General features: G+C 46.5%; 2 protein-coding genes across 2 annotated transcripts; both read left to right on the top strand.

Annotated features, from left to right (window-relative positions):
• Positions 1-810: 810 nt before the first annotated feature.
• Positions 811-12,603, top strand: TXNDC12 (thioredoxin domain containing 12). Its single transcript, XM_040610583.1, has 7 exons — positions 811-1,004; positions 2,998-3,058; positions 8,508-8,560; positions 9,124-9,197; positions 9,749-9,818; positions 9,908-9,991; positions 10,382-12,603. Exons 1-7 carry the CDS (start codon positions 914-916, stop codon positions 10,459-10,461), a joined length of 513 nt encoding a protein of 170 aa, XP_040466517.1. The 5' UTR covers positions 811-913; the 3' UTR covers positions 10,462-12,603.
• KTI12 (KTI12 chromatin associated homolog) lies at positions 3,065-6,173 on the top strand. The gene has a single exon (XM_040610582.1). The coding sequence runs from the start codon at positions 4,524-4,526 to the stop codon at positions 5,475-5,477; it is 954 nt and encodes a 317-aa protein (XP_040466516.1). The 5' UTR covers positions 3,065-4,523; the 3' UTR covers positions 5,478-6,173.
• Positions 12,604-13,337: the final 734 nt, after the last annotated feature.

Raw genomic sequence — 13,337 nt, 5'->3', positions numbered from 1 at the left:
ACAGCGGTTCCAAACATGTCACTACGCATGCTTTGGCACGCTGTCCCACTTGGTGAGCCCTCCTTCATACACGAGTGCTTACGGTCGGTTCTACCTTCCCAACCAGCTGCGCTGTGGCATAGGAAGGCACCGACTCCGGTTGTGGTGTAACCAGAGATGCTTCATTGTACAGAGAAGCTCATATTTGTATCTCTGAGGCCGGGTACAAATTCCATCTGTATGTACCACCAGGCTCAGGGCAGAAGCCATTCATGAAGTTACATAGTTACATATCACTACAAGCATGCAGACACCTATTTGCTACTAGATAACCATGTTTATGTTACTCTCCTTCACAATACCCAAGCTGTTCTCTCATCTCCTCCAGGTCAGAGATCCATCCTCCTCTCGTATCTCTCTTCAGACATTCTCTATCCTCCTCTCTCTTATCTCCCATCAGTAATGGTCAGACACTCTCCGTACTCCTCTCACACATCTCTCTTCAGACATTCTCTATCCTCCTCTCCCACACTGGGCAACTCTTGAGGGTAGCAGGACGAAAGGGATTTATTTGGGAGGAGAAAATAAGCCCGGAACCCACTGCTCCCGGCGGGGTAACCCCTGACTCTGTACGCAGGGTGCCGGGGCCCGCCGTGACTGAGCTCCGCTGGCCGGGAGGGAACGAGCGGGGCCCGCGGCGGGGCACGGGGCGGCCCCGCAGCCCGCTCCCTCCCCCGGCACCCGAGCGGCGAGGGCGGCGCACCGCCCACATCCGCCGCACATCACTTCCTGGGCTTTAAAAAAAAAAAAAGAAGGAAAAGAAAAAGAAAGAAAGAAAAAAAAAAAAAAAAAAAAGCTCACCGGAGCGGGTCCGGTCCCGTCTCGGAGGTTTGGGGGCCGCAGCCGGGGCGCCGCCGCTGCCCGCGCCGACACCATGAAGGCTCAGCCCGCGGCAGCCTCCGTCTTCTGCCTGTGCCTGGTGCTGGCGGGCCGCGCCGCCTGCGCCGCCGAGGGGCTCGGAAAGGGTCAGGAAAGCGTTTCCTCGGGCTTCTTCTCTCGGCTTCGGTCACCGCCGCGGTGGGGCCGGGGGGGCGCGGGGCGGGGGACCGGGCCCTGCCGCCGCGGCTCGGGGGGCCGCCGGCTGCGTCTGACTGTAAAGACGAGGGGGCTGTGAGCAGCCTTTGCCGTCCCGGCCGAACCCCGAGAGTTCCCCTTGCGAGGGACCCCGCCTTTACGTGGCGAAGGCCCGGGGGGGAGGGCGAGCGCTTCGGTGCCCCCCCGCCCGGCAGGTGCTGCGGGGCCCGGGCAGCCCGGGCAGGCGGCGGATGGCGCTTCCCGCTCCCCTTCCCGCCCGCCTCGGCCTCCCGCTCCCTCAGCGCCGCTCCCCGGCTCTCCCGGGCTGGCCCGGGCCTCCCCGGGTGATGCCGTGCCTGGCAGCCTGGTCCGGCCCCGGGGGCGGCTGTAGCCTGCCTTAGGGAGACATCTCCCTGCAAGGCTGGTGGTAACGCCGTGCGGGCAATGACAGCAAAGCTTCGTGGTGGGGACCTCTGTCACCCCCCTTTTGTCTTACAGTTAGTTCCTCAGATGACTTTCATTCAAAGGAAACACTCCGTAATGCATCCTGTAAAGCTTTTAAAACCGAAGCTTGTCACGAAGTGGGTTTCAGTTTGAAAACAAGCTTTCAGAAGGTGTTTCCTGGCTAGAACAGCTGTTTCAACATGTTGGGCTTCGAATAGAATAGCTGACCTGTCAATAATTCTGAGTAAACGTGGTCTGTGCTAACCCAACTGTTTTTTTGCTCTGCTACATGCAGCCAGTACATACACAGCCCTGTCTGACGCTGCCTCTGCAGCGGGTACGTGTGTGAGATTGCACATGGATGGGGCATTCCCATCTTACCGCTAGCACAACTAAGTATTTGATGTGTTGCATCGTCTGTGTTCACAGTTGTTAGTATCAGGAGGGAAGATAAGGTAATAAAAATACTGTGCCAGCTGTTCAAACCTCTCAGATGCTGATCTAAGATGCCACAAGGTTTTGCTGACCATGTTTTTTGGCTTTCTCTGGCTGCTTTGCCATAGCTGTCTGCTGGGGACAGTGTCCACTTTCTCCTGTGTCAGCAGTCGGAAATCTGTGGCTCCTGACCCCCGTGTAGCCCCCAACATCTGCCCCCCTCAGTACCCTGGGTACTGGGGGTTGCTGACTAATTCAAACCCTCAGTGATGGGAAGGGGCAAGCTGAGTCTGCTGTTTGGTCATCCTGGCGTTACTGGAGCCATGAGACCTCTGAGGAGCTCTTCCAGGGGTGCTCCCCTACAAACAGTTCCTGGATCCCCTTTGTCTCGGCTCTCCGTGTGGCTTTCGGCCATGTGCTGTGTTGGCCACAGGGTTAAAAAACCCGGCAGCCCCTGCTTTGCAGCTGATAAACCTATGCTCGCAACTGACATAACAAGACTTGTCTGGATGTGAGATAAAATATTGCCTCTGTTGTTCAGTCACTGTAACATTCAGAAATCTGTAGTGGCATTCTTTCTCACTCTTTGATGTTATTATCATCAGCAGTAATACTTAGCATCATAGTTGTAGAGCAATTAATGATCATTTGTTGGCCTAGGAATTTCTAAGTTTCACTTCAGTTCACATACAGTGGGATTTAGGAAGCCAAATGCCGACATGTTGGTCATTAATCTGTTGGTAAATGTTCACAGATTAAAAAAGAATAGGGAATAATCAGAAGGCCCATCAATTTTAATCTCTGCTTGGGGGATTTTGGTGTCATTACCATATATGTAAAATATTCATGATTGTGGTATGTTTTTGTTAATTAATTTCAGTGGGATTCCTCATAAGACTCTGTAGGTTGTAAGTATTTGCAGAAGTCTTTCCAGGACTGGGGATTATAGTTGGCTTTAAAAAAAGAACATAAAATGAGTTGAAAATATTCTTAAGGGTTGGACCGTTCTCATCTGTTAATGACATGTTAAAATACACAGCATTTATAAACCCTTCTCTCTGGCAGGTTTTGGAGATCATATTCATTGGCGAACGCTAGAAGATGGGAAGAAAGAGGCAGCAGCCAGGTATGTTAGCCAGTTATAAATACAGAAAAGCGTCTTTAAAAACGTTCACAAAAACTGCATCAATCCTAAATTTCACCACAGAAAATAGTAATTATTAACAAACATGAAGGTGGTTTAGGAGACTGTTGATCCCTGTCGCTTATCGGAGAGAAAACAGTGTTTTGTTAACTTTGCTGAGGCACCACTGCAGTCTAATTAAATGACTGAAGTCCTAGCATGTCTTTGAAACGAGAAGAAAATAATATTTATCACAGCAAAGAAAGATGTCGTTCTCAAACCCACAAATGCATGTTTAAGGAGTACTTGATCCCCTTGAGCTCAGTGCTAATACCTTTGGTAAAATTCAATGTGCCATCAAAATTCAGATGCCGCCTCAGTGTGAGATGAGAGTTATTTTGTTACCCTCTGCAGAAAAAGTGTCAAAGTTTCAAACTCTGGGGGACTGCTAAGTTGTTTAGTAGAACCTTTTCTGGGTTAAGAATGCTGTCTCGATGAAAAGGTGAAAAAACTACATTTGGACACATTTATTTCCTCAGAATTTCTTCTGTTTCTTGTTAAAATGTCAGAAGGAAAATTATATGCTTGTAAGTTCTACTTGTACTTTTAAATTTATAACCTAGATCTGACAATGCAGACATGAGTGGAAATTCATTATGCCTTCCAGGTTTGCTGTTTGAATTCTGCTCTCAGACTGATCCATCTGGCGAGTTCTGTGCTCTGGTGTAGACACTGAATGAACCCAGATGGTACAGTTCAGAAGTCTTCCAGGTTTTCATAACTGGGTATTTTAGGTGGCGAGCTCTGGGGTTAGGCAAGGATGAGTGCTTCTGCTCAGAAAGGCGCTGCAGCAAGGCTGGGCATCACGTGTGCCCGCTCCTTTCCCTGCGGGAAGCACAGACCTGCTCCATGCTGTGAGCTCGGCAGCACTCACTGGAGCATTACTGAGTTGAAGGATTAGGAGAAACCGCCGGGAGTGAAGGAAAGCTAAACCTAAAGTGAATTTTGGTTCGAAGTCTGACCTGAGGTCAGGAGATGAAAAATTACACAAAACGAGCGGCTCTGCATCAAGTGAGATGCATCAGAGCTGGTGGTCTGGGAAGTCTTAAGATGTAGGTTTCTGTTCTGTACAGCCTGGGTGTGTGGGAGATGCTGGAGACACCTCGTTCATCTGTTCCCGGTGGGGATCCGACGACGCGCATGCTCCCGGAGCGGGAGATTCACTCTCGGGAGGGGGGGAGCTATTTGAGTAGGAGGTCGTGATCTCCCATTACCACAATTATTTTATCCTAGTGCCCTTGAATCTCATCACTTCGGTAGTATTTCTTTTAGCAATTAGCACGTCCTAGTCAGAAGGCTACTGATTTACCTTCCTGTGGAGCGCATCTGCATCTGTGCTAATTGTCCCTTTTGGAGGGCAGTGGGCCGAGCCCCAGACCATCTCTCGCAGCACGGCTCCTGCCTGCTGATGGTTCCCGTTATCGGTGCAGCTCCTGCCTGCACAGTTTTAGGTTTTTCACTGTATTTTCTGGCATCACCGAGGGGCTCCCCACGCCAGCCCGCGGCCCCGCGGCGGCTCCGGCGCAGGCCGCGGTTGCCCGGCGACCGCGGGTGTGTGTGTGTCTGTGTGTGTGTCTGTGTGACCCGAGCGGAAGCAGTCGCCGTCCCCATCCGGGTCAGGGCGGCGGCGGGCCGGAGGATGCCGCTGGTGGTGCTGTGCGGGCGGCCGGGCAGCGGCAAGAGCCGGCGGGCCGCGGAGCTGCAGGCGGCGCTGGGCGGCCCGGAGCGGCCGGCGCACGTCGTGGCCGAGGCGGAGGGCGGCCGGGCGGCGCTGCGGGCCGAGGTAGAGCGGCGGCTGAGCCGGCGGGACGTGGTGATCGTCGACGCGGGCAACGAGCTGCGGAGCATCCGCTACGAGCTGTACTGCGCGGCGCGGCAGGCGGGCACGGCGCGCTGCCTGCTGCACTGCGCCGGCGGCCCGGGCGGGCACGGCCAGCCGCCCTTCGAGGCCCCCGACCCGCGCAACCGCTGGGACCGGCCGCTCTTCACGGTGCACGGGGAGGAGCCGCTGCCGCTGGCCGACATCCGCGCCGCCCTGTTCGAGAGCGCCCCGCCGCCGCCGCACCGCGCCACCCGCCCGCAGCCCCTCCAGTCCAGCGGCTTCCTCCACCAGCTCGACCGAGCCACCCAGGAGGTGCTGGCCGCCGTCGTGGCCGCCCAGCGGAGCGGGGCGCAGCCCGGGGAGGTGATCCGGGTCCCCGGCGTCACCGAGGGGCTGGTGCTGAGCCGGCCGGTGAGCGTGGCCGAGCTGAGCCGCCTGCGGAGGCAGTTCATCAGCTACACCAAGATGCAGCCCAGCGACGAAAACTTGCCCCAGCTGGCCAGCATGTTCCTGCAGTACCTGAGCCGCAGCATCCAGTGAGCTGTCACCTGTGCCACGCACAGCAGTGGCCCTGGTCTGCTACCAAAGTACTTGCACCAGCAAGGACATCCCTTCCAGCCACAGCATGGACATCCGGCATCCTGCCTGTCGGACCATGTGGCAGCAGCAGCTCTGGGAAGATGGATGCCGTGTCCCTGCAGCAGCTGAGCGAGCTGCAGTGCTAAGAGGGCCTGTAGCGATGCTGTTTCCCCACCCCAACGTTCTGCCCACTTGCATCTTTCAGAAAGGAGTAGGCTGCTGTTGCATCCCCAAGCAAGTCAAGCCTCCTATGGAGGCATAATTCCCAGTAATCAAATGGTGTCTGAACATGAAAGCCCAGAGGGTGGTGACTGCAGGGAAAAGGCATGTGTATGTCTCGAACAAGAAGATTTTTTCCAAGGCTGTCTCCAGATAATGTCAAACTGCAGAAGAGACTTCAAGTCCAGAACTGGAACAGGCTGTATTTTTGGGATGCAACCATTTCAAGAACTCAAACTGAAGCCAAGAGATAGATTTGCAAACTCTGTACTAAGAAGGGTGCTGGCTTAGCAAACTTAAGTTTCTCTGTTTCAAGTTTAATAATAAAGTGTGTGCCTTAAATGGAGTAAAGTCTTAACTTACCTGCAGGACTATTTTATTGAGATAATTTGCTATGTCTTTTCTCTACAAGTTCATCATTAAACACCTTTAAAGCCACCGATTGTATAAGAATGAGTGTTCTCATAGGAAAAATGAGCTAAAATGACAGTGTCTGTTCTGGGTGGAACTCTCCCATAAGTTTGTACCAGCTGTGAAGGGTAACTTAGTTTTGCGCTTAGTTTCAAAGAATTTCAGTCTTTGCTATACCCCATGTATATCTTACATAAACTTTTCACTTTCTGGTGGGTTCTTCATCCCTCATTTTACTAAATGGTGGCTTTTTGTATGTGTCGTGCCCCCCGGGTAAAGTGGGGCAGGAAGGGTTACTTCAGTTACGGTGGCTGTTCATCTGACATACCAGCTGCTAGGTGGACTTACGCATTGCAGAACTGAGAAATTACTACAAAAATGTTTTGATGTAAGTAAGTTTCCTTTGCCAGTCAAAGTGAAGAGAATAAAGCTGAGAAAACACATTCAGTATCTTAAACTTCTGTGAGTTCTCCCTAAGAGTTGGTATTTCAAGTCTCTGAGTGCTTCCATTTAAAACCTGCTTTGAAAATTTATCTTAACTTTAAAAAAAATTGTATTGCAGTATCCATTACCAGACAGGTGAACTTTTCTGACTGAAACACTGATCCTTCATGATAGGAACAATGTATTTTCCAGCCTTAAATCAGCCTCTCCTCAAGAAAGAGGCAAAATCATGTTGGACCATATGGAAACTATATAAAAAAAGTGTGTTTTCATCATCAGGGAGAGGACACTGATGCAATACAAGCTTTGCTAGGGAAATGTGTATTCCTCCTCCTCACTGCAAACAGAATCCTATGTAAAGATGATAGTGGTTAAGAACTACTGTATGTGTTAATGGCTTCCTCTCCACCCTTTCCTGGTTCTGAAGGCCATAACTGAATGCTGCTACGGAGATATTTCCTTTCATATCTATCTACAGTTAAAGAAAAACTCTGTACATCAGTTCTGCTAGTAATTGATTTAGTTGCTGCTGTGTGCGTAGGCGTTTGTAATTTCTGTGTGTGAGAATTGTACTTTAACCACTAGTATGGTAACACTTTATACAATAGCAGAAAGTTTACGGTTTGCTTTGCTTGGCATATCCTGAAAAAAGTATCCATATAGTATGTTCTCTCTGGGTTCCTTCCTTTCCTTCACCTGGTTGGAGGCTGTTCTTTCTGTTCTGGAAGCTATAGCATTATTACCAGCTTCCCTTGGATATTATTTATTAGGAAGAGAAAAGGGATGAGATTCCTGATTGCTTTTTCTTAGTTTATTGCCTTAGTCAGCATTCACCAGTTCAGCTGCTGGATGGTAGAAACAATGAAAGTGTTAGTAAGGAGTTTGGGGTGAGGGAAGTGTGGAGGTAAGCATTGTACTACCTGGGTTTGCTCAATAGCAACAAAACTCACCCGTAGTTGTATCACTTTTCTTGTTAGAAAGGTGAAATTGGTGGAAAAGTCAGGAGCAGTGAAGTGGTGGATTAATTGCATCAGCAGCACTAACAACAGGAAATACATGAAATTTATAGTGTCTTCAAGGCCCCTTTGTCTTGTTGCATAGTGCAGCCTGAATAGATTATAAAGGGACGTCGAGCTACTGAACCTGGTAAGCTTGACTTTGTCAGAAGGTGAAATGCTAAAGGGATTTTTGAAGAACAGAGTTAAATGAAACAAATCAGGGCAATGGAAACAACCTTTGGGTAACATAGGTAGTAAAGGTCAAGTGAATTATTTGGGAAGAGAGAGAGAATAATAAAAAATAAATTTGGTCCTTTTGCATTTATTTAGGCTGCAGTTCCACGCAGGCCCCCTGCTCCTTCTTCATCCTGGCACTTGTCCCATTTGTCACAGATCTGTACAAGCATACCAACATGTAGGAAGCTAGCTGGGCAGCCAGAGGGTTTGCTAGGGTACTGTGTTCGATTATTGCTCAGTAGAGAGTCTTATCACAGGAGGTGACCGATGCATACAGACTGTAATGGGGAGAGGGGCAGTTACATGGTTGTCATTCACTGGATTGCCTGTAGCAGCCACAAAAATCCATCCTGAGATCTCTCAAGCAGCTGGTGTCTCTAAGCATTTCCAGTAAAAAAGCACATGACCGGTTGCGTAAAATCTAAACTAGTGAGAGCAAATCTTCCAAAGAGAAAGTATCTTCTACACAAACAGTTATAATAAATTATTATTATACATATTTTAAGATTGGGAAAACTTTTTGCAAGACAACCTTAGAACACAGCAGAATCTCTTTACATCTCTCATTTGCTGTTGCATTTAGCCTTTGTAGAAGTTTTGACTGTTAAAACGTACATGTGATAGAACTAGGTTTAGAGACTGAAGTGTAAGCTTTCTTTGACAATTTTCTTTCTCTTTTTAGTGGTTTGCCTCTTATGGTTATCATCCACAAGTCTTGGTGTGGAGCTTGCAAAGGTAAGTGTATTTAATACTAGAGCTTGCTGAAATTTCTAATGAACTTTTGTATACAAATCATGTAACCATGCCAAAAGCCAGCCATGCCTAAATGATGGCAAAATAACAGCTGTGATGCTTGGCTATAAAACATGGAACAGAATGAATGGTCTTTGAGAATTAGTGTAAATTGCCTTTCAGCTGGTGGTTCTTTGAAGGTGAGGCTTTGTCTCTTTCAGTATCGCAAACAAACAAGCTGGGGTAAGGGTTAAGCTGCAAGGATGAGTTACTTGGGTGAGAACAGTGGTTTGCAGCAAGCTTTTTGCTTCTGTTCAAATGTGACTGCATGCGCCTTGGCCAGGCTTCATCATGGCTGCCCAGCAAGGGTTGCTTCAGTTCTTTTCTGTTCCGAGCTTGGCTTGAACAGTTTGGTACATATATTCCATTTACTCACTGCTTATCAAAAAGTACCAGCTCTCCAGAGGGAGGAAAGAAGTTGAGATTTTGATGCTGACCTGAAAACCTGAAATCTTTTCCACTGTCTTTACACACCTCTTTTTTTTTCTCCCCGCCCCCCTATTTAGCTTTAAAGCCGAAGTTTGCTGAATCCAAGGAGATCTCTGAACTTGCCCATAATTTCATTATGGTCAACCTGGAGGTAGGCTGCCCTGTGATTTGTATCTATGTTACTGCCTAGCCATTAAACATTTGGAGTCTTACTTAACTGGTTGCATCCTGTTTTGTGTACATCCTAAATCTTGCATTCCTGCATAGGCAGTCAGGATTGGTTGATATAGCTGATTGTTTTAAAAAGAATTTTCTTTAGTCTGTTTATTTTAATTGTGTTTATAAACCTGGCTCTTTGCCATTGTCTCTTTAACAGTTTGTACCTTGTGTCATTCTGTTGCCACAATAAAGGAATTTATATTCATGCTCTCATGACGTATCAGACATTCCTACACCAAAGTGGAGCATTTAATGCAAATCGACAGAACAGAAAAAAATAGTGTTATTTTCACAAATGATGCTTGCTTAGGTAAAAATAATTTTCTTTCCTTTGAGAGGGGAAGATGCTGCAATTACCTAGCATCTCTTCAAGATGTAAATTGCTCAGGGTAAATGGAATCTAAAGGCAATAGCTTGTTTCTTTAAAATGAGTGCTGTGATATCTTGCTAGTATGTCCCCTCTCTTCTGCCTTGCTTTGGTAGGATGATGAAGAGCCAAAGGATGAAGCCTTTAGTCCTGATGGAGGTTACATTCCCAGAATCCTTTTCATGGGTAAGGGATCCACAGCTGTTGTATTCACTCACAGGGCTGTGTTGCTGTTGTTGCCACCTAAATATCCTATTTGTTTTCTTGTTTTGTAGACCCCAGTGGAAAAGTCCACCCAGAAATCATAAATGAGAAGGGAAACCCCAGCTACAAGTATTTCTATACCAATGCTGATCAAGGTACACGCAAAGTAGTTTGAAGTGCATTTTTAGTGAGATGAAACTCTGATACTTTACAGCATAACTGAGACCTGTTAGATACAATGTGAGTGAGAGGTTCTTTTATGCCTTGAGGAGTCATATTCAGAATCATGATTCACCTCAATACCTACTATAATGTCTATAGGACCTAAACTTTGTCTCCAGCTGTGGCATGGAAAATCATGCAATTTGCATGATCCAGCTACAGATAGTTGGGAAAAGGGTACAGGACTGGTTTCTTTTCCCCACAGGTTAATTTGTTGATCTACATGCTGTAACTGTATTGTTTTAAAACACTTACATCACCAGTTCATCTTGATGTTTTCATCTTAAGATTAATATTTGATATCTCTCTGTCTAATCTTTCAGTTGTCCAAGGGATGAAGGAGGCCCAGGAGAAGCTAACGGGTGATGCTTTCAAACAAAAGCACCTGGGAGACGAACTATAATGAATACACTGAATGATGCTTTTCCATGACTTCAAAACTCTAAAAGGAAATGATTAAACAGACCGAGAATGTAGATGCACTGAGGGGACATAATTGTCCTGTCAACAATGTTAGGTTAAACCCTGTTTGGAGTTCGCACACATGCATCAGTTAGTGTTATCTCCTCCTCTGCCTGGCAGTGTGTACTGTGATGGTTATTTGCAACTAGGTAATGTGAAAACACATCACACTGTGTGTTTGAGCAACCACTAATATTTGGTGTTAAAAGGGAGGTGTGTAGGGCAAAACATTTGAGGACAAACAGTGTGATTGGAATAACTAGAAGTAGCCAACATTTTGATGCTTAATCAGGGTTGGATTCCTCTTTTCTCACTAGTATTATGTGATCCCATTGTTTTTACTGGGGATTCCTATGAATGGGGCATGTTCCTGGGCCAGGTGTTTTCTAGACATCCCAAACCATGAATTCAGTCACTAAGCCAAGTAGAATAAATTTCATGAATGTCCAAGTAGCATGTGAAATTATTAGCTCTGCAAACATATTTTTGTGTAAAACTGTGTGTGATTCATCTTCATTTGCCTTTGGGCAGCAATTTAACTTTTTCCTTACGCACTCACCTTTTGATTGTTTTATCAAGTGAGGGTGGGTTATGTTGAAGCTTTACGGGGACTCCCCTTGTATTCTTTGAATGTTTTTTGGCGAATGCCTTGCCATCACATTGTACTGTATTTTTGTACCAGGGTGAAAAATTAAACCTTTTTAAACATAAGCATGCAGACAGTGTTTTTTGGTAAAGGGCATAGCTTCCCATTCTTAAGGATGGGGGGAATATATTTTTGTTTATGTTGCAGTGGTTATTAATATTGAATGTCACAGCTGAAGAAGGTTTTTCTCCTTTTTATAATTAAAAGACAACAGCTGGTTTTCCATGTAATTAAAATTCAGCCATTTTTATACTACCTATACAGTTGAGGGCAGGGTAATACCTAGTGTTTATCTACTGGAACTGAAAAGAAAAATAGAGGAGGAAAAAAATCACCTCTTGTGACCTGCTGGAAACGCAGCCCAATTTCCTAATGCAGCCCAGGGAGCTGTTTGCCGCCTTTGCCACAAGGGCGCATTGCTGGTTCATGGTCAACTTGTTCTCCACAAACTCCCAACACTGTCCTCTGCAAAGCTGCTTTCCAGACTGTCAGCCACCAGCCTGTACGGGTGCACAGGTTATTCCTCCCCAGGTGAAAGACTCTGCATTTCCCTTTCCTGAACTTCCTGACAACCCTCTCTCCCCATTTCTCCAGCCTGTTGAGGTCCTTCTGAATGGCAGGACAGCTGTCTGGTTATAATCTACTCTCCCCAGTTTTGTATCATCTGCCAGTTTGCTGAGGGTGGAGTCTTGTCCGTTCATCCAGGCTGTTAATGAAGATGTTGAATTATCAACCCCAAGGGTTCTCCACTAGTGATGAGCCCTTTTCAGCCCAGCAGTTCTGTCAGTTTTCCGTCCACCTCACTGCCCATTTATTTAAGTTGTATTTCATCAGTTTGTCTATGAGGATGCTATGGGAGATAGTGTTGAAAGCCTTAGTAAAGCCAAAACAAACATCACCTACTGCTCTCCCCTTGTCCACCAAACTAGTCATTTAAAGGAAAAAAATCCTGTCCAAAGGCACTTGCCATAACTTCCCATAACCAACACAGAGATCATTTTCTACAGATAATTTTTGAGGAGCTATCTGAGGACATCAGGTAGGGAAAATTGTTGTGTGCAATAAACCCAACTTGTCTACTGAGTCTGGTTTTACTGTTCAATAGCATTATAAATTTTACTTTCCAGACCAGTCTGCCTTTACGGGATTTTTGACACCAAAACTCAGTTGGGCACTAAAAGACAAGGACTCAGTGGAAATAATGGAATTATTGCACATTACTATTACCCTGCTCAGCTACTAAGTGTTATCTACAGGTTTTATCCTCTGCTTCTCTTGCAAAATTAACAATGAAATTGAACTCGGCGACTATTCTCAAGTTGTATCAGCCTTCAAAGGAAATAATTCTGTGTAAGTCCTGAAAAAGGATTTGTGTTTTGCAAAATTGTCTTTTTTTTCCCCAGCTGTATCACTTGACTTAATAAAAATTAGGTCCTGTCTGATGCTTCTTATTTCATTTATAACCTCAGATTGACATGACTATAGAAAATCATTGCTATGTCTCTTTTTTACTTGCCACCAGGGGGAGGGCTCTGCTTGTTCATTTGGGATATGATTCAACAAATAATTAAAAAAAATAATATGCCAAATAGCAGGGTGCACCTCTGTGACTTCCCAGGCACGCTTTTGCAGCAGCTCTGCCTTTGTCTTTGCAGTGAAATTACAGCCTGTAAGATGTACGTTGTTTGTCCCTTTCTTTGCAAAACACTCTGATGTCAGAAGCAACATAGCCTCAAAGTAATTTTTTAAAAGTTCTTCATCTACAGACATCTCCCTTCAGTGACGGATGTGGGCAATGCGCGTCATCCTTTGCATTTAAGACCATCATCAAAAATTTACTCTCCCTCACCTCTTCTATCATGCATCTCCTTTCCTTCAGCACTTTATGCCTTCCAGACTTGCTACTTCCAAAGGAAAAAAATACTCCGTGATCCTTTTTACTTTGTTATCTGCCTTCCTCCTTTCTCTTTAATTCTTCCTACCCTCTATATTCAGACATGGTGAGCTGGTACAGCTTCCCCACCCTCCCTTCTACTTGCTTTTTTCTAGATTATGCTTTTGTCCTCTGCAGCAAGATGGAGCTTGGCACCTGCTAGCCTGCTTGGCATTTAGCTGGGGTCTCGATAGAGTACGACATAAATGCTGCCACAGCTTGATTGCCAGGGGCAGCT

Source organism: Falco naumanni, chromosome 11, assembly GCF_017639655.2.
Source record: "Falco naumanni isolate bFalNau1 chromosome 11, bFalNau1.pat, whole genome shotgun sequence".
Lineage (NCBI taxonomy): Eukaryota > Metazoa > Chordata > Aves > Falconiformes > Falconidae > Falco > Falco naumanni.
Note: the sequence above shows the minus strand (reverse complement) of the source record. Positions and strands in the feature narration are given on the sequence as shown.